This window comes from Eptatretus burgeri, chromosome 14 (genome assembly GCF_056783735.1).
Source record: "Eptatretus burgeri isolate ZD-2024b chromosome 14, Ebu_testis_v1, whole genome shotgun sequence".
In the NCBI taxonomy this organism is placed as follows: domain Eukaryota; kingdom Metazoa; phylum Chordata; class Myxini; order Myxiniformes; family Myxinidae; genus Eptatretus; species Eptatretus burgeri.
In genome coordinates, this window is record NC_140974.1 from 64,497,800 (window position 1) to 64,523,745 (window position 25,946).

The 25,946-nt window shown below is 45.4% G+C and overlaps 1 protein-coding gene across 1 annotated transcript; it reads right to left on the reverse strand.

Annotated features, from left to right (window-relative positions):
- Positions 1-20,167: 20,167 nt before the first annotated feature.
- On the reverse strand, positions 20,168-24,532 carry LOC147013428 (uncharacterized). The gene is made up of 3 exons (XM_085853489.1): positions 24,302-24,532; positions 22,318-22,531; positions 20,168-21,288 (listed from the first exon to the last, which is right to left on the reverse strand). Exons 2-3 carry the CDS (start codon positions 22,518-22,520, stop codon positions 21,144-21,146), a joined length of 348 nt encoding a protein of 115 aa, XP_085709615.1. The 5' UTR covers positions 22,521-22,531; positions 24,302-24,532; the 3' UTR covers positions 20,168-21,143.
- Between the last annotated feature and the right edge of the window lie 1,414 nt (positions 24,533-25,946).

A 25,946-nucleotide genomic window follows, 5' to 3' on the forward strand; every position in this document is an offset into this window, starting at 1 on the left:
CTTCGGGTAATGAATGCACATTAGGGTGTTCCAAAAAAAATGAAAGTTTGATTTTTGCTGCTCCCTGATTTTGCCTTTGTTCCAATATCCCATAAGAACTTATAGGTCAAAAATGAACAAAATTCCATGATATTTAGGGGTTCCTCAAGTTGGCACAATTATGTCCATTATGGAGAGGGCATTTTGCATTGCAATGTCAAAAATCTCATCTGGGTCTCCTTGGAAAAACTGTTCTTTCATCCGATATGACTGCTGTGGCTTTTGAAAATATCAAACAACCATATTAATTGTGAAGTGTACTGCGTTGTGCATATTCGACGGCAAGTTGTCAGTTACAGTTTGGCAAATTTCAACAATATTGTGCCAACTTGAGGAACCCCTAAACATCCTCCAATCTGCTTCATATTTGGTGTGTATGTTTCTACTGTCAAATGGAACAAAAGCACACCCAGGGAGCATGAATATTCATACTTTTTTTTTTTTACCCCCTATTATGAGGCACCCTAATGCACAACATGTTCGAGGTGGTGTTTCAACCGCATCAAAGGGACAGCAGCTCCTACGTACGTACAGCACCTCTGCTGTTTTAAATCTGAGTAATTAAATTAATTAATTGATTAATTTAAGATTTAATTAATTTCAGTCTCATTCATTTCCACAACAGAGCAGATCCCGGATCAGATAGCTCAGAGACTATGCTCAAAACTCGGACCCATCCTTCAACAATCAGAATTTCCCGGGTCTCTCTTTTGAGATATGATGAGATCCGGTAAATCGGAGCCGAAAATCGGAAGACAAATGCATCACGTACAGTAGATTGTTAGTCTTGCCCTGAAGGGGATGCGAGATTATTACAATGCCCCTGTCTGTGTGTGAGTGTCCGCATCCAAATATATAAATTATGTACGTGTAAATATATCTATAACTACATATATAAATATAAATAAAACGTGTGTATATGTTGCGAATCTGGAAGCAATGATCAAACTCAGCATTCAGGTCCTTTAGATCAGTTATATTTGTAAGTTCGTGTTTTATAGATAGCTCCCGTCCCTGGTCTAATGGGTGAAGAAATGTTCATGCGCTGTGGAGTTACTTAATAGTCAGGTTTTCTTTTCGTTTATTTTTTACACCACCCCCATCAACGCCGACCACACCGCATCGCCCTCGCCTTCACTTCACTTCCTTCACCTCGCTCTGGCTGACGTCATGGTGGGCGGAGTGCGGGGAGGAGCATCGCGGTGGCTCTCGACCAATAGGCACAGGCCACGCGGAGACAGGGCGCGCCCGAAAACGAAAAAGGAGCAACGAATGCTTGCGTCAGTGGGCTCGAAGCACGTACAGTCTGGTTTTTAGTGCTGACTGCATCGCATGGATCGGAGGCGTCTCGCTGACGCCTGGTTCTGCGGACCGCTTCATGACGCTGGACCGGGTCGCTCGTCAGCTCGAAGACCACACGAGGTGGACAGGTCCGAGGCAGGTCCTGGTCTTCAGTTCGCCTCTCCATCCGAGCTGGAGGCCTTAATAAAGACCACTGTGGGTCCGATTCTTTTGGGTGTGTGCGTGTGTGTGTGTGTGGTGCCAGAATAGTAAGTAATGAATTGTTAAGTGCCTTGCTGTACATACGTGCTTATTAATATTCGGTTTAGCTCTGCCCTTTTGTGCTCCCCTCATCCCCGATTGTTGAATGTTTCAGCTCGTTCGTGTCCATTCCTTCATTGGTTTCGCGTGCTGCATGTTGGAAAATTAGCCAGGCCATTGCCGTTGTAACAGGATGATCGGACCGACGGTTCTCGGCGATTAAACCGCTCGGAATCGCACACGGAACGAGCGCGCTAAGCGGCTCGTTTCTGTACAAGTTCTGTCGAGGGTGTGAAGACTCGGTACATCGCCACGTGGTCTCTAGGTATTTTGAAGATTTGGCAAATAATCCTGTACCACGTGGTGGAGACATTGACCCTTCACGGTCCAAAACAAGGACCCGTCGACTCCGGACTTATCCGGGGCAACGATCTGAATTCCGTGCGATCGGTCGAGCCGACTTGCAGCTCCATCCAGCGGATGGACCGCGGCCGACGTCCCAGCCTCGCAACATATATACATGTATACGTGTGTGTGTGTGTGTGTGTGTGTGTGTGTGTGTGTGTGTGTGTGTGTGTGTGTGTGTGTGTGTGTGTATATGTATATATTGTTACGGTTGTGGAAATTCGCAAACCACCATTCAGGTTCCCCAGAGATCAGTTATTTCGATAAGTATGTGTTCCAGGTTAGATTTCCCCACCGATGTATAAAGGGATTTATTCGTGTGCCGGGCTGTGAATCTTTGAGTTAGCCGTTATTCTGTTCTATCTTTTATTTCAAACAAACAACATCTCCACAACCACACCACCTCCACCACAACGCCACAAAGTCTACAACCACGGAATCTCCACAAACATAACCAGAAGAACGACCTTCCTCTACAAACAAAAAGAACAACTCGACAACTCCCGCCCCGATTTTCTGGGACAAAACAGGATGGACGGTTGGGGCGGGTCTCTCAGAACGGCGAAAACAAGGATGGCGGTTACTAAAAAAGATGCAACCACGATCACTCCTAGGATTTTCCCCCGCGCGCCGGGAAGGGAGGGCGATCGCCCCGGACCCGATAAAAAGCCGCGTTGGGACGCCAAGAACGCAGTTGGTGGTGAAACTGTCGAGCAGTTGGTGGCAGAGCAGTTGGTGGCAGAGCAGTTGAGCTAAGGGCAGTCGGTTGGTGGTTGGAGAGCAGTTGAGTTGGGGAGAGTAGTTGGTCAGAGTTGTTGGTCGGTGGAGTTGAGTTCGTTGGAGTCATTAGGAAGGCGGCCGTGGAAAGTCGGGCGTGCTGGCAGGCCCTTGACCAACCAAGTCGGGGAGACGGCCGTGGAAACTCGGGCGCGCTGCCAGGCCCTGGACCAACCAAGCCACCATTACAACCGCTGCTGCGTTGGCAACGAGCCAGCAAGAAACAAATACCCAGGGTCGCCGAACAAAAGCCCATCGAGTCGCCACCAGGGTGGCGAGGTAACCTGCCCGGCCTCTCGGAGCCTTTCGGTCATCCCAGCTCTGAAGATTATTAAAGGCTTACGAGCTCATGTCTTTTCTTTCTTGGGTTTTTGTATTAAAGTCTGTGGTGCCTTGTCTTTAAGTAGAATTGTGAGTAAGTACATGCTTGTACATTCCGAATAGAACTTGGCTGTAGACCTTTGCTCGTGTCTTGTCCCCATTCCCCCATTGACTGCTTACGTGCTGAGTGTAAAAAATAAATCCGCCATTGTTGAACGTGAACCTGCTCGTTGCGTCCCTTCCTGTATTGACTGCCATGGTGCGCTCGGGATATTAACTGGCTTTTAAGGCCGATAAAAGTGATCATTTTGTCCGACAGGATTTGGCGATTTATAACCGCTCGGCTTTGCATACGGAACGAGCCGCTTAAGCGGCTCGTTTTCGTGCAGGTCCCGTCGAAGTATAAACTCCCGGTATTTCTGTCCGCGTGAATAATTAGGTACATCGATAATTCGGCGATCGACCCTGTAGCACGTGGACAGAATAATTGGCTAGTTTATGATGCGTTAAGGCATCCATGACTGGATTTCGGGGTTAGTCCGGAACGTCACGACTGGATTGCGGCCTTCGGTGGGCGCGCGACCGCGATTTGGCAAGAACGGTCATCCGCACGCCGAACGCGGCGGAAACCACAACAATATATGTGTATGTATATATATATATATATATATATATATATATATATATATATATATATATGTCTATATTTCTGTATTTATGTATTTATATATGTACATATATATATATCCTGGTGTTGGCACAGTGGCTTGGGCAGCGGCTTGGTATCCAAAAGGTCCTGAGTTCAAGCCCCGTTCGGCCACTGAATTAATACACCAGGGGGTTGACTCATCCTGTCTTCCTTCCGAGGTTGGCAAAATGAGTACCATTGTACTGGGCCGGTGTATACCTCGGTTAAAAATAGGTGTACCATATCCCTGTGTCGTAAGAGGTGACCAGGGTTGTCAGGAAGGGCATCCGGCGTAAAACATGTGCCAAATCACTATGCGGATCATATGGATGATCCGCTGTGGCGACCCCAAACGGGAGCAGCCGAAAGAAGAAGAAGAAGAAGAAGAAGATATGTACATATATATGTTTTTATGGATATATATGTAAATGTATATATACATATATATATATATATATATATATATATATATATATATATATATATATATATATATATATATATATATATATATATATATATATATATATATATATATATATATATATATATATTTCTTCTTCTTCTTCTTTCGGCTGCTCCCGTTAGGCGTCGCCACAGCGGATCATCCGTCTCCATTTCACTCTTTCCTCCACATCTTCCATTGACACTCCAACCACCCGCATGTCCGCCCTCACCGCATCCATGAACCTCTTCTTTGGCCTTCCTCTTCTCCTCCTACCTGGCGGCTCCATCCTCAGCATCCTTCTCCCGATATCCTCCGCTTCCCTCCTGTGCACATGTCCAAACCATCTCAATCTCGCCTCTCTCACTTTGTCTCCAAACCATCCTTCCTGCGCTGTCCCTCTAATATACTCATTCCTTATCCTGTCCATCCTCGTCACTCCCAACGAGAATCGCAGCATCTTTAACTCTGCCACCTCCAGCTCCACTTCCTGTCTTATTGTTAGTGCCACCACCTCCAAACCATACAACATAGCTGGTCTCACTACCGTCTTATATACTTTCCCCTTCACTCTTGCAGCTACCCTTCTGTCACAAATCACTCCTGCAACTCTTCTCCACCCACTCCATCCTGCCTGCACTCTCTTTTTCACTTCTCTACCACACTCTCCGTTACTTTGGACAGTTGATCCCAAGTGTTTAAACCCATCCACCTTCCCCACCTCAACTCCTGGCAACCGCACCATACCACCACCCTCCCTCTCATTTACGCACATGTACTCCATCTTACTCCTACTGACTATCATTCCCCTTCTCTCCAGTGCGTACCTCCACCTCTCGAGGCTCGCCTCAGCCTGCTCCCTACTCTCCATACAGATCATGATGTCATCCACGAACATCATAGTCCATGGAGACTCCAGTCTGATCTCGTCCGTCAACCTGTCCATCACCATTGCAAACAGGAAAGGGCTCAGAGTCGATCCTTGGTGCAATCCCACTTTAACCTTAAACCGGTCCGTCATTCCTACCGCACACCTCACCGCTGTCACACTGTCCTCATACATATCCTGCACTATCCTCACATACTTCTCCACCACTCCCGACTTCCTCATACAATACCACAACTCCTCTCTTGGCACCCTATCATAAGCTTTCTCTAAATCCACAAACACACAATGTAACTCCTTCTGGCCTTCCCTATACTTCTCCATCAACATTCTCAAAGCAAACATCGCATCAGTGGTGCTCTTTCCTGGCATAAACCCATATTGCTGCTCACAAATCGTCACCTCTCCTCTCAACCGAGCTTCCACTACTCTTTCCCACAACTTCATGGTGTGGCTTAACAACTTTATCCCTCTGTAATTTCCACAGCTCTGCACATCACCCTTGTTCTTAAAAATCGGAACCAGTACACTTAATCTCCACTCCTCCGGCATCCTCTCACTTTCGAAGATTTTATTAACCAATCTGGTTAAAAACTCCACTGCCATCTCTCCTAAGCACTTCCATGCCTCCACTAGTATACCATCTGGGCCAACCGCCTTTCCACTTTTCATCCTCTTCATAGCAGTCCTCACTTCATCCTGACTGATCCACCCCACTTCCTGATTCACTATCTCCACCTCTTCCAACCTTCTCTCTCTCATTTTCTTCATTCATCAGCTCCTCAAAGTACTCCATCCACCTTCTCAACACACTCTCCTCGCTCGTCAGCACATTCCCATTTGCGTCCTTTATCACCCTAACCTGCAGCACATCCTTCCCAGCTCGGTCCCTCTGTCTTGCCAATCGGTATAAATCCTTTTCCCCTTCTTTTGTATCCAACTTCTCATACAGCTCGTCATATGCCTTTTCCTTGGCCTTTGCCACCTCTCTCTTTGCCTTTCGACACCACTCCTTGTACTCCTGCCTACTGTCTTCATCTCTCTGGCTATCCCACTTCTTTTTTGCCAACCCCTTCTTCCTTATACTTTCCTGTACTTCCTCGTTCCACCACAAAGTCTCCTTATCTTCCTTCCTCAGCTCGGAAGGTACTTGGTGTGACATCTGGACAATCTCCCTCACCACTTCTGCTGTAGTTGCCCAATCATCCCACCCATCTTTACCACCATCCAACACCTGTCTCACCTCCTCCCTAAATTCCACGCAACAGTCTTCCTCCTTCAGCTTCCACCATCTGGTCCTTGGTTCAGCCCTCACTCTCTTCCTCAACCTCACCTCCAAAATCATCCTACAGACCACCAATCGATGCTGTCGAGCTACACTCTCCCCTGCCACCACCTTACAGTCTCTAATCTCTTTCAGGTTGCATCTCCTGCTTAAGATGTAATCCACCTGTGTGCACTTTCCTCCACTCTTGTATGTCACCTTGTGTTCCTCCTTCTTCTTGAAATACATATTTACCACTGCCATTTCCATTCTTTTTGCAAAATCTACCAACATTTGCCCTTCCACATTCCTCTCGTTGAGACCGTACCTACCCATCACCTCCTCATCCTCTTTATTCCCTTCCCCAACATGCCCATTGAAATCTGCTCCAATCACCACTCTTTCATCCTTGGATACACTCTCCACCACTTCATCTAACTCAATCCAGAAATCTTCTTTATACTCCATCTCACACCCCATATGTGGGGCATATGCACTGATGACATTCATCATCACCCCTTCAATTTCCAACTTCACACTCATCACTCGGTCCGACATTCTCCTCACCTCCAATACCCTCTTGACATAATCCTCCTTCAGGATTACCCCGACACCATTTCTCCTCCCATCCACACCATGGTAGAACAGTTTGAAACCACCTCCAATGCTCCTCGCCTTACTCCCCATCCACTTGGTCTCTTGTACACACAGTATGTCCACCTTTCTTCTCTCCATCATATCAGCCAACTCTCGCCCTTTGCCAGTCATCGTCCCAACATTCAGAGTTCCAACTCTCACCTTCACACTTCTACCCTTCCCCCTCTCCCACTGCCTCTGGACCTGCCTTCCCCATCTCCTTCTCCTCCTTCGCCCAGCAGTAGCACAATTTCCACCAGTACCCTGCTGACCAACGGTACCGGTGGTGGTCGTTGGTAACCCAAGCCTCGACCGATGTGGTATGGAAATCCGTTTTATTGTCCGCATAATGATTTGGCATAGGTTTTTATGCCGGAGGCCCTTCCTGACGCAACCCTGATCGCCTCATACGTCACACAGGGATATGGTACACCTATTCTAACCGGGGCATACACCGGGCCCAGTACACTGGTACTCATTTCGCCAACCTCGGAAGGATGACAGGCTGAGTCAACCCCCCGGTGTATATTAATTCAGTGGCCCAACGGGGCTTGAACTCAGGACCTTTTGGGTCCCAAGCCGCTGCCCTAACCACTGCGCTAACACCAGGTATTATACATATGTATATATGTATACATTTATGTATATAAATAGGAGTTACATTTATGTATATGTATACACACATATGTATGTACCGTATTTATGTATATATATATATATATATATATATATATATATATATATATATATATATATATATATATATATATATATATATATATATATATATATATATATATATATATGTTTATATTGTTATGGATCTGGAAACCATAAGCATTCAACATACAGATGTCCCAAAAGTCAGTTATGTCGTTAAGTATGTGTGTAGTCAGGTCCCCTTCCTTTTGTCTCGTGGGAGAATCAAAGGCATGCATTGCGATTTCTTTTAGTTAGGTTATTACATCTAATAAACCATCACATTTGCATGACTCCTTCGGCCCATCACGCTCCATCACCATCCGCTGGCTGCTCGTGCCTTGACCTGCCGAGAGGGGGTCTCGCGGTTCCAGTTCTCGGCTCCCACGGACCTTGTAACTCTTGTATGATGATCTTCGCGGCGGCGCTGACACTGTTACTCGTCGAGAGCGAAGCCACGTGGAGGAGTAACTGGGGTCTCCTGGCAGGGGCAGAGGCCCCGCCCCGGCAAGGTGGGCCGGAGGACCCTGTCCAATCAGAGGCGGACAGCGAGGTGCGTTTTCGCTAAGAGCCCCTCCCCGTGGAGAGAGGCCAATAAATCTCCGAGACTCTCTGAAAAAGGGTCCGGTCGAGTTTGCTTTCACGGTGGCTCTAAGCAGTCAGTTTTGTTTCATGGTGGCTGCTACGGGGAGTTTTAAGGAAGGACAGAGCGACCCAGACCTCCCTCCGTGGACCCCAGTTGTTCACCACCCGAGCTCCGCCACAAACCACGAGTCCTTACGTGCGACTGGGGACCAGACCAACGACCTTTGTCAGGTGCTGCATCGCGGAGCACGCCCTTCCTACGATGGTCAGGTACACCACCGAACTCTGACCCCCAGCTTGTCTCTCTCCTCAGCTGCGAGGGTTCAATAAAGAACTCTGAGTTTCTTTTCATTTGTGTGTTTGTCTGCGTGTGGGCCCGTCTTTAAGTATAACTGAATAAGTCTTTTTGGATCATTGTGAATACTTCTTGCATATTCACGTTAAGTCTTGCTTTGTGTCTTCATTTACTGTAAATAAAACTTGTTATAAATGTTCCCAGTTCGTTTCCATCCCCCCTTGAATTGGTCCAGCATGGTTCGGATGAGTTTAGGCGGGGTTTTATCCCAGGTCATCCGTTCATTCCAGCCAGCACGGCTTTGGCAGTTTCTGCTCAGCTGCACCCGAACCGGAATTGGTAGTCGGTAGTTGGAACTCTACCGCAGTCGGTAGAGTGACCGGGTTCGAGCAAGACATGCCGAGGGCGTGGTTTCCCTGGTAGTCAAAATCACGTAGTTAATTAGGTAAATTGGTTATAGACAAATAAACCCTACGCTACGCGGTTGAGATACTGGCGTCCACGGTCGGTTAAACGACCCGCCGGCTTGCGGAGTTATCCCAGCGACGGCCGACAATTCTGGGGAGTTTGGTGGGAGACGACGCAAGCTTTCCTCACTGAGTGGTCGTTCTCGCCACCAACCCCCAGCCCACAACAATATATATATATATATATATATATATATATATATATATATATATATATATTGTTGCCGCCACGGATATCGAGACACCAGCTTGTCACTCAGGGTGATTAATCCCCGGTTGTCCTCGGTAGAGCCGGACCTGGGGCCACCGCTCACAATTTACGTTATATTACGGTGGGTTGTTTTAAAACCACGAACGCCACCCAGTCAACCACGAGTTCCAGTGTCCGCCATCTAATTATTCCATTTAACTGGAGGTCACGTGGTTACCAGAGTGGGGAGCGCGACCTCGGCAAAGCACCAATATTATCTGATTAGATTTTAATTAGGGCGGCCGAACGTTTTAACCGCTGGTGTGTGCCGACGATTTTTTGGTCAAATCTGTGGTAATTACCTCCCAGTCTATCTCGGTTCGAACAATGCTAGACCAATAGAAGGAAAGGACAAACACGGACAGGTTGGAAATCGATAAATATAATTTATTAATAATAAAATAAATAAATAAAAAGAACTTTTTACTTGCTGAGGTAAATAAAGAATTTCAAAGCAAAATCAATAAAAATGTCAGGAAACAGACAAAGAGCAGATGCTTATCAGGGGTTGAATTACTTACAGCTAAACACAGACAAGGGTACCCAACAGATTATTCAGGGGGAGGAGAGGGGGAGAAAATCGTCTCGCTCACCAGAAAATCGTCCGTGAAGTGAAAACGTCCTGAAAATGGGTGCGTGTGTGTCACGTCCGTCGCCAGCACCCAGCTTGGCCGTGCACCCTCTCGCGGGGCAGCCTTGAACACCAGTCGATGTCTGGAGGGCACCGAGATCATCCGTTGCGGGTTTAGACCCTGGTGTTGTTGGTGATCGACCGGAGCCTCACTTGTTGGCGGCGCTGCTCACACCCACACGCGCGCCACACGCTCACTTGCCGAAGCACGGGAAGGGCGAATTGTCTCTCCGGCGCTGGTTCAACACCCGCTTATTGGTCGCTTCTCTCACCCTTTGCTTTTTCCTCTCTGGACTTTTTCTCCTCAGAGAACGTCCCTCTTTCACTCGTTTTTTTATATCTCAGAACGTCTCTCCTCACAGAACGTCCCTCTTTCGCTTTTTCCTCACTTTTTTATATCTCAGAATGTCTCTCCTCACAGAACGTACCTCACGCTTTCTCTCGCTCGTTTTTATATCCCCGGCCCGTCTCCACAGGGTGCCGTCCGCCCAAAGCTCACCCCACCCCACTGGGGCACGGTTACCATGACGACCCGTGCGCTCTCCAAAAAGGCGGGCGTCGGAGCTCGTGAAAGAAATGTTGCTGAGGAAAAATGAGGGCGGGCTTCAGAGCTCGTGAAAGAAATGTGTGTGAACGTGTCTGTCGTAAAGAAAAAAAGCTTCCCATAAGAGAGGGGATCTATCCTTTACCCTTCTCAACGCATCAAATTTAAGATCCCATTAGACATGGGGATGGGGCTAATCTGAACATGCATTTAAGGAAATAACTGTCTGAGGACCTGGATGTGTGGATGCATTCATCAGACCGGATTCTGAAATCCGTAACACTACCCCTTTCCCTATCCCAGACTCATCCCGAGTCGTCCATCAGCTGGCGCCATCGGTTCAATTTTTTTTTTTTAATTACAACATTGCAATTAGCACTACCGTGTGACATGCAGGTGAAGTTACTCCCTACCTCGTACGTTTTAACTCTACCCTTCAGTGTGTGCGACAATTTAAACTAGATATGTCCCACCTGAAGTGTTGGGAACTCCCTAACTGACTCACACAGACAACCTTATGCTACACCGAAATTGCCGGAAATTTTGAAACTACAACACACAACCGGTGGGCTTTAATAATTGACACTATACAACTATATACAATTTCTGACCCAGGACCTGGAGAAATGCAGAAGAAAAATTGTAGAGGGGGGGGGAGAACACCTGCCGATTCTTGCCACCTTCATGCTCTTCACCAGTACACCGAACAAAATAAACCGGCAGGCCAGTGACCGGCATACCGCCATAAACGTTGTGGCCTTCTAAACAAAAATGACCAAGAAGCAGCAACAAGGATTGAGCCACTTCCTCCACAGAGCTGTGTTTGTGCAGTTCATGGCCATGGGGATACGTGGCAAAACAAGTGAAGCAAACTGGCATGAGCCTGGTATGTGACTGGTATGAGCTGGTATAAAGCTGGAATGTGCTGGTATGAGCTGGTGCAAAGGGGCTGCAACAAAGGGGAAGTCCATAAGTGTGGTGGCATGCTGTTACAGTAAATGCAATTCAACAAAACAAAACAAACAAAACCATCATGATAACTGGAACGGTGTCACCTGGCATGAGGCTGCAGCGAGTAGCAGTCCACACAACAGGTGTGGGTGGAACACAGTCTCTGAGCAAATGGTGAAGTGAGGTGAGTGATGTCTTGACGTAGAACAGTCTTGATGGTCCTGGGGCAGTGGCGAGACAAAGCGGAAGAGGCAAACAGCAAGAGTACGAAAAGAAAAAAAAGTAATCCAGGTAATGCCAAACACCAGGTCCGACCAACATGGTCAGCCGCCCTGGTGTGCACATACCTGGGGCAGTGGTGGTGGTGCGGGAGAGAGAGCTCGAGGTTGGCTCTACTCGTCCGCACCCATTCGTCTTTCACATATGCACTACCCCAGCCCCCCTCTTTTTACAATTCGTCGCTACGTCTCGTCTCCTATATCCCACTAACCCCATTGCCAAATTCGTACCCAATCCCCCTCCCAAGGTTCCTTGGGAAGGAACACTGGTACTGTACTCATTTTGCCAACCTCAGAAGGATGACAAGCTGAGTCAACCCCAGCTGGTGTTAATTCAACGGTTAACAGGGACTTGAACTCAAGACCCTCATATCTTAAACCAGCCACCTTAACCTTGAGGCCAACACTAGGCTTGCTCACCAACTACAACTACCTGTTGCTCTTTCACGTAACTCTTCTCTTTATTTCCCACAAAATATTACTTCCTGCACAGTTATTTTAAGCAGGGTGCACATTAGCAACTGTTTATGTAACCTGTACTTTATCAAACCTGTTCTACATATTTTATAATCATTTGGTTTATAGGAAAGACACATAAGCTGAGCTGCCTTATTACCTCTGCCACCAAAGGTGAAGGAGGTTATGTTTTCACCCCTTTCTGTTGGGTCGTCGAAATAGGTGACCCTTATTGTCAGTAATTCTGTTGGGTAGTCGATCGAGTCAAAATTTTTTTTTTATCTACCCTTATTATCAGTATTTCCATCGATATGTTTGTCTGTCTGTCTGTCTGTTGGGTAGTCGATTGAGTCGATAATTATTTTTTTTGAGATTTGTTCTACCCTTATTATCAGTATTTAAAATGGCGATTTCAGTTAATACAATGGCGATTTCGATGAAACTTGGTTGGTAGGTTTATACCATGACCTAGTTGTATGCAAATCAGAACCGTTGCTATGGACACCACCGTTGCCTAGCAACGGGACTTTGAAATTTTTTTGTCTGTCTGTCTGTCTGTTGGGTAGTCGATCTCGTCAAAAAAAAAATTCTTGAAATTTGTTCTACCCTTATTATCAGTATTTCCGTCGATATGTTTTTCTGTCTGTCTGCCCCTCTGTTTGGTCCAGTGCTCCATTAATACAATGGCGATTTCGATGATACTTGGTTGGTGGGTTCATACCATGACCGAGTTGTGTGCAAATGAGACCCGTTGCTATGGACACCACCGTTGCCTAGCAACGGGACTTTGAAATTTTTGAAAAATCATAAAAAATTAATTTTTTCGAAAATCAAAAATCGGGCCACGATCGACTGTGGGCAGTACATTCAGCCATATTGTCAAAAATTTCCAGCCGGATCCGATGAAAACTGTCGGAGAAGATAAACTTTGAATGAACCCTGGTCGAAAACAATAAAAAAACGAAGTTCGTTATATCTCAGAGACGATGAGTCAGATATACATGAAACTGGTATGATAGGTTCAGGGTATGTCCTAGTTATGTGTGAGAAAGAACCGTTGCTATGGACCCCTCCCTTGCCTAGCAACGGCCGACTACCCACGTCCGCCAACCAGCTTGTCTGTTGGGTAGTCGATGTTGTCGAAAAAACATTCTTTTCAAAAAAAATTTTTTTTGAAGTTTGTTATACCCTTATTATCACTTTTTCCGTCGATATGTTTGTCTGTCCCTCTGTTCGACCCAGTGTTCCGTTAATACAATGGCGATTTCGATGAAACTTTCTTGGTAGGTTCAGACCATGACCTAGTTGTTTGCAAATGAGAACCGTTGCTATGGACACCACCGTTGCCTAGCAACGGGACTTTGAATTTTTTTTGTCTGTCTGTCTGTCTGTTGGGATGTCGATCTCGTCCAAAAAAATGTTTTTTTTTCAAAAAAAAAAATTCTTGAAATTTGTTCTACCCTTATTATCAGTATTTCCGTCGATATGTTTGTCTGTCTGTCTGTCCCTCTGTTTGGTCCAGTGCTCCATTAATACAATGGCGATTTCGATGATACTTGGTTGGTTGGTTCATACCATGACCGAGTTGTGTGCAAATGAGACCCGTTGCTATGGACACCACCGTTGCCTAGCAACGGGACTTTGAAATTTTTGAAAAATCATAAAAAAATTAATTTTTTCGAAAATCAAAAATCGGGCCACGTGCGACTGTGGGCAGTACATTCAGCCATATTGTCAAAGATTTCCAGCCGGATCCGATGAAAATTGTCGGAGAAGATAGACTTTGAATGAACCCTGGTCGAAAACAATAAAAAAAACGAAGTTCGTTATATCTCAGAAACGATGAGTCAGATATACATGAAACTGGAATGGTAGGTTCATGGTATGTCCTAGTTATGTGTGAGAAAGAACCGTTGCTATGGACCCTCCGTTGCCTAGCGCACGGTCAAAAAACCTCAAAATGTGGGGGTATTTTAACGAAAAAACAATCTGCAGCATTAACCCTTGAAGCCAGAATCATGAATTTTCTTGTGCATAATCCTCAGGTCATTCCCCCATCGAACGGGCCCATCGCGTCAGGTTCTATAGGGTAGGCGACTACCCATGTCTGCCTACCGGCTTGTTTGTCTGTTGGGTAGTCGATCCAGTCGAAAAAAAAAAAATTTTTTTGAAATTTGTTCTACCCTTATTATCACTTTTTGCGTCTATGTTTGTCTGTCCCTCTGTTCGATCCAGTGCTCCGTTAATACAATGGCGATTTCGATGAAACTTTGTTGGTCGGTTCATACCATGACCGTGTTGTGTGCAAATGAGAACTGTTGCTATGGACACCACTGTTGCCTAGCAACGGGACTTTGAAATTTTTGAAAAATCATGAAAAAAATTATTTTTTCGAAAATCAAAAATCGGGCCATGAGCAACTGTGGGCAGTACATTCAGCAATATTGTCAAAAATTTCCAGCTGGATCCTATGAAAACTGTCGGAGAAGATAGACTTTGAAAGAACCCTGGTCGAAAATAATGAAAAAACGAAGTTCGTTATATCTCAGAGACTATGAGTCAGATATACAAGAAACTGGTATGGTTGGTTCATTGTATGTCCGAGTTATGTGTGAGAAAGAACCGTTGCTATGGACCCCTCCTTTGCCTAGCAACGGCCGAAGAACCTCTAAATGTGGGGGTATTTTAACGAAAAAACAATTTGCAGCATTAACCCTTGAAGCTGGAATCATGAATTTTCTTGTGCTTAATCCTCAGGTCATTCCCCATCGAACGGGCCCATCGCGTCAGGTTCTATTGGGTAGTCGACTACCCATGTCCGCCTACCGGCTTGTCTGTTTGTTTGGATGTTTGTTGGGTCGTCTCTCTCGAAAAATTTTTTTTTTTTTTTTTTGAGATTTGTTCTCCCCTTATTATCAGTATTTCCGTCGATATGTTTGTTGGGTAGTCGATCCAGTCGAAATTTTTTTTGATCTACCCTTATCAGTATTTCCGTCGATATGTTGGGTTGTCGATCCAGTCGAATAAAAAAGTTTTTTTTTTAATTTTTGAAATTTGTTCTACCCTTATCAATCTTTCCGTCAAATATGTTTGTTGGGTAGTCGATCTAATTTTTTTTTTGAGATTTGTACCACCCTTATTATCAGTATTTAAAATGGCGATTTCAGTTAATACAATGGCGATTTCGATGAAACTTGGTTGGTACGTTCATACCATGACCTCGTTGTGTGCAAATGAGAACCGTTGATATGGACACCACCGTTGCCAAGCAACGGGACTTTGAAATTTTTGAAGAATCACAAAAAAAAAATTTTTTTTCAAAAATCGGGCCACGAGAAACTGTGGGCAGGACATTCAGCCATATTGTCAAAAATTTCCAGCCGGATCTTATGAAAACTGTCAGAGAAGATAGACTTTGAATGAACCCTGGTCGAAAACAATAAAAAAACGAAGTTCGTTATATCTCAGAGACTATGAGTCAGATATACATGAAACTAGTATGATAGGTTCATGGTATGTCCAAGTTATGTGTGAGAAAGAACCGTTGCTATGGACCCCTCCGTTGCCTAGCAACGGCCAAAAAACCTCTAAATGTGGGGGTATTTTAACGAAAAAACAATCTGCAGCATTAACCCTTGTAGCTAGAATCATGAATTTTCTTGTGCTTAATCCTCAGGTCATTCCCCATCGAATGGGCCCATCGCGTCAGGTTTTATTGGGTAGGCGACTACCCATGTCCACCTACCGGCTTGTCTGTATGTCTGTTTGGTCCAGTGCTCCGTTAATACAATGGCGATTTCGATGAAACTTGGTTGGTAGGTTCATACCATGACCTCGTTGTGTGCAAATGAGAACTGTTGCTATGGACACCACCGTTGCCTAGCAACGGGACTTTGAAATTTTTGAAAAATCATAAAAAATTAATTTTTTCGAAAATCAAAAATCAGGCCACGAGCAACTGTGGGCAGTACATTCAGCCATATTGTCAAAAATTTCCAGCCGGATCCTATGAAAACTGTCAGCGAAGATAGACTTTGAATGAACCCTGGTCGAAAACAATAAAAAACGAAGTTCGTTATATCTCAGAAACTGAGTCAGATATACATGAAACTGGTATGGTAGGTTCATGGTATGTCCTAGTTATGTGTGAGAAAGAACCGTTGCTATGGACCCCTCCGTTGCCTAGCAACGGCCAAAAGACCTCTAAATGTGGGGGTATTTTCACGAAAAAAACAATCTGCAGCATTAACCCTTGAAGCTAGAATCATGAATTTTCTTGTGCTTAATCCTCAGATCATTCCCCATCGAACGGGCCCACCGCGTCAGGTTCTATTGGGTAGTCGACTACCCATGTCCGCCTACCGGCTTGTTTGGATGTTTGTTTGTTTGTCATCAGCATAATTGGTAGTAAACTTGGGCCGATTTTGACCAAACTCGGGTGGTAGGTACATCTTATGACCTAGTGCTTCGGGAATTGTGATGGTTGCTCTGGCCACTTTGGTTCCCTAGCAACAACCGAAAAACCTTCAAAATCGGTACCGTTCACGTGAAATCAATTCCAAAAGCCATTATCCCACGTAGGGTTATGAAATTTGGCACGAATGATCTACAGGTGATGCTCTATCAAATATATTCCGGTTTTTGTGATATATGGAATACTTTACCCGCAGCGCCCCCTACAATTAGGGTATGCGCGAAAATTGGCGAAAATTGAAGGCCCCCTAGCGATCAGGTGAGTGCATCGATACGAATGAAACTTTGCAGGTTCATGGTACTCAATGAGTACCACAACTTTGCCTCAGGACATATTGACCGATTTCGCTTATGTCAGGGGTCTAAGGTCAATTAGTGCAAAAATCAATAATATGCGAGAGCTGGAGGTGCCTTCGCGCCAAATGCTACTCCTCCTAGGGTTATGGTCTGATGGTCATGAAAATACACACTAATCGTCTGGAATACATTTTGCACAAACGATCAAGCCGGATTTTTGTTCACCCACAGCACCCCCTCGAACTTTGGGGATTTCCGATTTAAAACTGCATTTTCCGTACTTTTCATTCAAATGGATACCGAGTCGTTATCAGTGGATGGAACTGGATGAGATTTGATATGCATAATCTTAAGGTGATTCCCTATCCGCTATATGACATCCATTTTGCTCTATATCTTATAGTTTCCATGCTCGGCGACCCATTGCCGCCTACCGGCTTGTCTGTCTGTCTGTTTATCGCCTACAGGTCACAATGTTAAATTGATCTTCACGAAACTTCACCACATGGAAGGGTTTGTCATAAGGAAGAAGCCTATTGTTTTTGAGGTCAAAAGGTCAACATAGGCCCATGGTCAACAATTTAGGCGGTATTTCTAAAATCCTCAATTTTAATCTGATTGACTGTAAATTTGAAGAGGATTTAAATTTCAGGTCACCGAATTCAATCAACCAATTATTTTTGAGGTCAACATGGACCAAAAGGTCAATATAGGCCGAATTTCTAAAATTGTCAGTTTTCATCCAATTCAATTGAAATTTGAAGAGGAGTTGCATATTTGGTCATTGAATTCAACCACCAATTATTTTTGAGGTTAAATGTGTTTTTTGGATTTTGCAAGTATCGTGCTCTGCAGGTTGGTGATGATCTGCCACCATTCGTTGGTGGACGTTAAAGATCGAGCTGGTCATAAAAGAGGCAGAGAAGTGACACAGAAGCAAGAGCAGAATAGAGCTGGTTAAAAACTGCAAGGTCACCCTGCACCCTGCACCCTTCCTCTTCTTTCATTGGCGGCGCAGGCCTTTGGTTGTAATCGCCTCTGATGCAGTGCCCCCTGTAAGTTAGAGCAATAATTTGTAATTTGTTCAAGGTGTAGGCAATAACTCATCTACACTGAGAAAAGGACAACCTGGAATCTTTAACATCCACCAACAAATGCTGGCAGACAACACCCAGTTTAACGTCCTTTTGAGGAACAGCACATACATTGATACCTTGCGCTGTCTGCAATACATCCAGATGATGTTTTATAGCTGCATTGGGATTCAAACCAAGGCGAGACAACTCAGAGGCAAGTGTGTGCACCTCTAGGCTATCTTGCAAGCCCATCACCAACCTGCCCCCATGTTGAACGAGAAGCAGACCCTGAGACTCGGTCTCCTTTCCAGAGATGCCATTGATGCAGAGGACTCTTAGACCTCCACTGCCTCATTGGGTGTAGTGGGGGATGAAATAAGGAAGGAAAATGTACCAGCGACAAAGACTGCATGAAACAATATTCGCTGCAGCAGTTAACGATACATTCATCATTATAATTTATCACTGACCTCAAGTAGTGGGACGTCATGATATCCACGACCTGCTCGTGAACAGTTTTTCAGCAGAGAATTTTCCCTGCACAGCGACTTGTCTCTCCGCATCACGTGACGCTAACCTTTAACACACAACACAAGACATCTTAAATCTCCACCATCCAAAACCGTGGTCTTTCTTTCAGGAAAATCATCGTCATGTGTTCCATTTCCCTGGTAGCTTTAAGTCTCATTTACAACTGTAATTAAACCAAGTCGCTTGATAGGAACTGAGGTTTTGCATCATGGAGTTAACCTTTTGGTTGTCCCACGTGATTGAATTTGTTGAATGACAAAGACCTCTTCATGCGACGTGTAAACTACACTGCCTGGATGGTCTTTGCCGTCTTGAATTTGTAACTCCCTTATCGTTGTTGTGTCATCATCGTCAGTGAAAGCCCACATGGGTCATGGGTGGTTATAATTGGATGCTTGTTTTGTTTGCCCCCAATGACTCCTTGAACCCGTTGGCCTCACCATCTATCATAACCTTTCCTAGGCCAACCACAAAACAAAAATGGCCTCTAAAGTGAGCCACAGACTGGGCATCCTCCTGCAATCCAACACTTTCCTTGGAACATCAAACCTAATCACTGTTTACAAGACCTTTGTCCATAGCTCAATGGAGTACTGCTCTCCCCTACAGGCTGGCACACCAGCATCGCATCCGTCTCTGCTAGATTCTGTGAACTCTGAAACTTTCAAAATTATTGGAATGTCTCATGATGAGGCCAAAGCACAAGATCTGTTGCTTCGTCATCGCAGGCAGGTCGGTGGTCTCTCTCTTTTTAACTCTCTATTCTCCAATATTGTTCCCTCTGCTCTCTCCGTACTCCGACCCTTCAACGACTACAGGATTCACGCATTCTTCCAATAGCCCCATCCTGGTTAAACTCCAAAAATCCTGGCTGAGTGCACACCTTAACTCTTTTCTTTTTTATTCTTTGCTTCTCCCGTCGAGAGAACACCCCTGGAAGGTAGTTCCTTCTCCCCCCCCCCCCCACCCAGGGCTTCAACCAGGCAACGCACCACCACCTCATCTCCCATCCTTAACCATGATCCTTATTACCCCCATTAACCAATCCTAACCTTATATTTCACTCAAATCCCTTACTTGTTGGTTTCAGTGTTTCCTCTCTCCTCCCTCTCTTCTTTTCCTGTCCGTTTATTCACTTGCTGGTTGTGCCAAATTGTTGCTCTGCTATTCGCCTGGCAGTTCAAGCTTCCTCTTCCATGAGCCTGACTCTTGAAGAGAAAAAAAAAATCAGTTTCTAATATCTCTGTTGGTAGCTTGTTCACAATTCACCTGAACAGTGTGGGTTCAAGTTCAACCCAACGACTCCGCACTTAAAATAAATAAAAACCACTGGCGTTTTACTCAGTGCAAGAAGGTGGTGGCGCATCTCAAAGCATGCCGTCACTGGAATGTCTGCATTTTATCGGAGTGCTTGCAGGTGAATACGGCACAAGAACGGTGGGCCAAATTGCCTTTTCTTCCAAGTTTCCTTGGACTTTTCTCGGAGTGCTCTCATTTTCAGCTGTTCACTGAAATGTAAACAGTTCAGGTGAGTTTGAGAACCGCTCGGCTAAATTTTCAGTTTGAAGACCATGGATGGAGGTCAAAAAGTCTTCATCCAGACCGATTGACGCAACGGGAGTTCTCAGAGTTTTGAACTTTTATTTCACTCATTCCACAAATAGAAATAATAGAATCAGTAATAAATAATTCAGACAACAATTCACCTTGTAACAACTTTCTTCCTGAGTATTGAACCCAGATGAAAATCTTCTCTTCTCACCATCATGGTACTTCGACCGTTACATCATACTGGCCAGCAGGCCAAGTGGTTGGCCGTTTTAAAGGACAGCAAATAAATAATAAGGAAAAAAAAATAACAACCCAGAAAGCATTAAATATTTAAATAAATAATACAATAAATAATAGTACTCCGTGTGATAAGTAAACTTTAGCAGTGCAGAACTCTGTTCGGAACGGAGTGAAGTGCATAACTCAAGAGTGCATACGTCTTCCAGCGACGTGTCTGCAGTGGTACATGAAAAACGTGCCACCATACAAGGGACCAAAAAACCCCCCAAAATAACCCAAGTTGGTAGATGTCATTCAGAGTGGACCAGTCGTCATTCTATCGCTCCTCACTCTGCCCTTTGCTGCGGTCCTCTTCCCGTGCCCAAATTTTCCAGAAGGAACGCATCCCATCCAACAATCCCCTCCTGGTCAACCTTCCAAAGTCCTGCATCTCTTTGTCCCCCTCCCTCCACCACCCGTTCATTTTTATGATCACACTCATGGAATCACCTCGCTGTGTCTGTCCAACAACACTCTCTCTTCTCCCCACGTCCAGTGCTTTGGGGTTACAGAACACCATCTCATGTAGACTTCTGTTCCTCCCCGTGGCTGCACCAACCTCCTCCTTTCAATACAAGTCCAATGTTCATATAATTATCCCACTTAACGCCCCTCCAAGTTGTTTGTCACCCCCTTCCTTCATTCTCTTCCATGAGCCTCGACTGTGTGTGTATGTATATATCGCAGGAAATGTTGAGTTTGGGAAATCTGGGAGAGATTGGACCAAAGGGATGGGTATCAGTCAGAGATGGGGTGATTAAAAAAACATATAAAAGGTTAAGAGCTGGGAGTCGTGAAGACGGGAAACCGAGATCCGGTGTGGATTTTCCGCATCATCTCTTGCAGCCAGAGCCTCCTCGCATGATCATGCATTGCTCGGGTACGAGCGCGCAGGAGATGTGGCTCCGCAACAGCACGCCTCCTGGGTGATGAGATCAGGCACCGGGTCAGCACCCGTGGACCATGGACAATTCATCTCCCTTTACTCACTCAACAAACGTTCCATGGACCATGGACAATGCATCTCCCTTTACTCACTCAACAAACGTTCCATGGAACATGGACAATGCATCTCCCTTTACTCACTCAACAAACGTTCATGGAACATGGACAATGCATCTCCCTTTACTCACTCAACAAACGTTCCATGGACCATGGACAATGCATCTCCCTTTACTCACTCAACAAACGTTCCATGGACCATGGACAATTCATCTCCCTTTATTCACTCAACAAACGTTCCATGGAACATGGACAATGCATCTCCCTTTACTCACTCAACAAACGTTCCATGGACCATGGACAATGCATCTCCCTTTACTCACTCAACAAACGTTCCATGGACCATGGACAATGCATCTCCCTTTACTCACTCAACAAACGTTCCATGGAACATGGACAATTCATCTCCCTTTACTCACTCAACAAACGTTCCATGGACCATGGACAATTCATCCCCCTTTACTCACTCAACAAACGTTCCATGGACCATGGACAATGCATCTCCCTTTACTCACTCAACAAACGTTCCATGGAACATGGACAATGCATCTCCCTTTACTCACTCAACAAACGTTCCATGGACCATGGACAATGCATCTCCCTTTACTCACTCAACAAACGTTCCATGGACCATGGACAATTCATCCCCCTTTACTCACTCAACAAACGTTCCATGGACCATGGACAATTCATCTCCCTTTACTCACTCAACAAACGTTCCATGGACCATGGACAATGCATCTCCCTTTACTCACTCAACAAACGTTCCATGGACCATGGACAATGCATCTCTCTTTACAAATGTTATTCTTCAACCCTTCGACATGCTAGCGAATACGCCTCACATTGGAGTCTTCCTCTATCTCGCAATCAAGATTGAAAACGGGCAAATATCATCATCGCCATGGATAGAGAGAAACGGAGAAACCGAAAGGTACATGAAACACACCTCACAAAATGGCTCCTGCGGTAACTTGGGTGAAACAACATGGTGGCCAGCAACTCCTTTTCAAGGTCACCAGCTCCACTAGCTTCCCGTGAAGAGGTCATGGCGAGCTCAGAGGTCAAACCCACGGATGCTGGAGGTCGAGCAAAAATCGGAGAGACGAGGATGAAGAAAGCGAGAGAGGAAGACAGCAAAAGGGTCGTCATTTCAGTGTAACCTGTGGACCGGGAAGCAACAAGGTTAGTCAATCAATATAATGGGAAACTACCAAGAGAAAAAAAAGAAGTGTGAAATGCCATGAACCTCGACCACGTGCACAAAAAAAAACCTCCCAGCAATTTAGAAAGGTTCAAATTAATTTAATAATATGAGGTTAATTCAGGATCAATTTTATGCACCAACTTGTTGGGGTGGCATCTATTCATGATGGACTCCATTGAGGTTAGAGGGATAGAATGTTGAAAAATAAAATTGTGAAAAGGAGGAGGAGAGGAGAGATAAAAAGAAAGGTTATTGGAGTGTAGTGGTAAGGGGGGGGGCAGGGCGAGTGAGGAATTCTGCGTACATAATAAATAGATTGCTCTTAAATATGCAATATGTTGTTTTAAAAATGCATTATAAGACAAGGAATTTCTACTTCGGATACCTATACCTACCTACCTGTGTGTCTGAATGGACAAATGCAATTGTAACTAGAAGGTTACGCGGTAGAGCGCATACCTCTACCCCACAATGCCTGATCCACGAGAACAAGTCAGACCCAATACATTTTTGAGATATCATGCCATACATCGGTTTAAGGCCAACCTCTCAATGGTGACGAATCACTTAGAAAATTAAGCAATTATCAGATCCGGATTCGGATCTTCACCAAAATTGAATCCATTAGTTCCTTGTCACACACCCAACGTGTCCACCGAGTTTCGTCCGAATCCGTCCACAACTTGTTGACATATCGTGCTATATATCGTTTTTTGACCGCTATCTCTCAACGGTGACCAGTCACTTAAAAAATATTCTAGTAGTCGGATCCGGATCAAAATCGAATCAGTTCGTCCTTGTCGCACACACAACCTGTCCACAAAATTTCATCCGGATCCGTTCAAAACTTTTTGAGATATCCTGTACACAAACAGACAGACAGACAGACAGAGAGGGGGTGAAAACATCACCTCCTCCATCTTCAGTAGAGGAGGTAATTATCATCACACATTCGATGCAAGTTTAATATTTATTTCAATGTGGAAATGTATCTCCTGCTTCCTACATTCGGATTACCTGACTTGTACGTGCACATGACTTTTTTTTGCCCGAGTCACTGTTTGCCTAGCCAAGGTGATTTTGGACTACTACTACTACTACTACTACTACTACTACTACTACTACTACTACTACTACTACTACTTTCATGGCTCCAATTAATCGCACACAGCACAGTGCGGAGTCGGTCGGAGAAAGCTTTTGGTCCAAGCCTTTCACGAACTGGATGGCCCTAGGACCGACGTCCTTCGCAGGTATTGCAATTCGTTCAGTGTGCCGGTGATAACTCGCTCACTCATTACGATGGAGACCGTGGGATATTTAACATCCACCAACTAACGCCGGTAGAGGAGGCTTAACGTACACCGCGACGGGTACGGCGTACCTTCTGGATGGTGCAACGGTAAATACCCTCCCTACCTGCGAAGCAGCAATCCTGCAGTTTCGAGTCAGGTGGACCACTCGAAAGGTACAAGCGCGCAACTTGTGCACCACCCTGTACCGGACTCGCAAGGTTAATTGGGCACAAGTTGCAAAACCTGGCGGATTCCGATTTACCGGTGTACCTCGCTACCTGTTTGCAATATTTGGAAAAAAGTTTTTACATCCACTACTCCGTCTACTTCGAATCGATATTCACAACAGACAACGATGCAATGCTTTGGCACACATTTTTATCCACCTGTGCCCCCCCTCCCCCCCCCAAATTATGAACACACAGACATACCTGGCGCACTTGACGCTTTGCACTTGCTCCAGAAAGGGGTTCTCCGGTCGTCAGTGGTACGTTCCTTGTCGAGTGTTTCCCCGGTAGTCGTGGCCCGTGGAGATCCTCGTATGTTCGGGTCTCTGCAGCCAGCCCTTTTTATGTAGCTGCTTTGACGGGAGGGATGGGCAGAGCCAGAATGTAGAGCGGAAAGAGGGTGAACGTTTGAGAAAACCGTTTATTTTTCTTACTCGTGTATTGACGAAGTGGCTTCACTATGACGTTGGTGATTGTGTGTTGTCGCCGTTTATTTGTGACGATGACAGTCAAGGTGCAAGCTCAATACGGGACACCTTTCGGTGGTCAATAACGAATGGGAAATTCCCTGGCAAGGCTTAGTATGCAATTAGTAATATGTCAACTTGATGTGATTATTATTCATGTAATACGCCAGGTGACCGAAGTCATGCTGAAGTGGAGTGTATACGCCAGGTAACCGGGTCAAGAACTTAAGGGATGATGTTCAGTTTGTGCAACGTACAACCGCCGCTACTCCATGAACTGTAGCTTTTTAGGGAATCTAAATTGCAAGTGAAACCTGCCAGGAATTCATGAAATGCTTCTTTCAAAATAAATAAATTAATAAATTAATAAATTCCTTGTTGTAAAGAACAATAGGTTGGCTACGAAGACCGGTCATATCCAGAACCATAGGAAACCGTTAATTATCCCCAAAAATGTTTCTGTTCCCCGAGATTACACCTATAAAGTAGAGAATCAGCTGGAAGGGGGTCCGGCGGAGAGGTCGTGCATTCTTCGCTTTGACTGAGTCCTGGGTTCGATTCCTGAGTGGCGACTCGAAGGTAATCGGATTGCTGTTTTGCTTTGCTATGCAAAGTGTACCATCGCCTCGGACAGACGGACGTATTAAGACAGGTGTCCCGTCTGCTAGCTATTAGTTGGTGGACGTTAAAGATCCCATGGTGTCTTTTGTTAAGTGCAGTTGAGCTATCCCGCACAATGAAATTTTTTTTTACAAATTCCCTCCGCAATCATCTTCAATCAAACTTCAGGCCTGACCAGCCGCTTCGTGAAAGACTCGGGTCAAAAACGTTCCTCGCCGACCCTTCGAGAAGGTGAGAACAATGAGGGCCGTTATGAGCAGTGGAAAGGTCGGTCAGTCAGGGAAAACCCTCCCACACCTATCTACTCTCTCTCTGCAATCCTCTTGAGGAAGTTCAGTCATTCAAACTTTTGGGTCTCCCCCTTGGGAAAAATACATTTCTAAGTTTGGCTCCAAAGCTAGTCACCGACCGGACATCCTCCGTCGTACAAAGTCCTTCCTTAGCACACCTGAACCCTCATCCACTGACAAAGCCTTCATCCGCAACTCGATGGAGTACTGCTCTCCCCTCTGGGCTGGCTCCCCCGCCTCACATCTTGCTCAGCTTGACGCCATGGAAACTAGGCTTTTCAAGATCATTGGAATCTCCCGCGCTGAAGCTGAGTCTATGGGTCCATCACGACGCCATCGCAGACAGGTCGGTGGTCTCTCTGTCTTCGAACACCTCTTTTCTGGTCTTGCACCCTCTGCTCTTTCCGTGCTTTGTCCCTCCCAGGTTTTTGCAGGGTTCACACGGTCTACGATCAAACTCCCAAAAATCCA

Bases quoted from the DNA above. Each gene is read 5' to 3' on its own strand.
- LOC147013428 (XM_085853489.1), bottom strand. From the start codon at position 22,520: ATGACGACCCTTTTGCTGTCTTCCTCTCTCGCTTTCTTCATCCTCGTC. The intron at 21,289-22,317 runs GTGTGTTTCATG...CTCATCACCCAG, and splicing joins CGCAGGAGCCATTTTGTGAG to GAGGCGTGCTGTTGCGGAGC.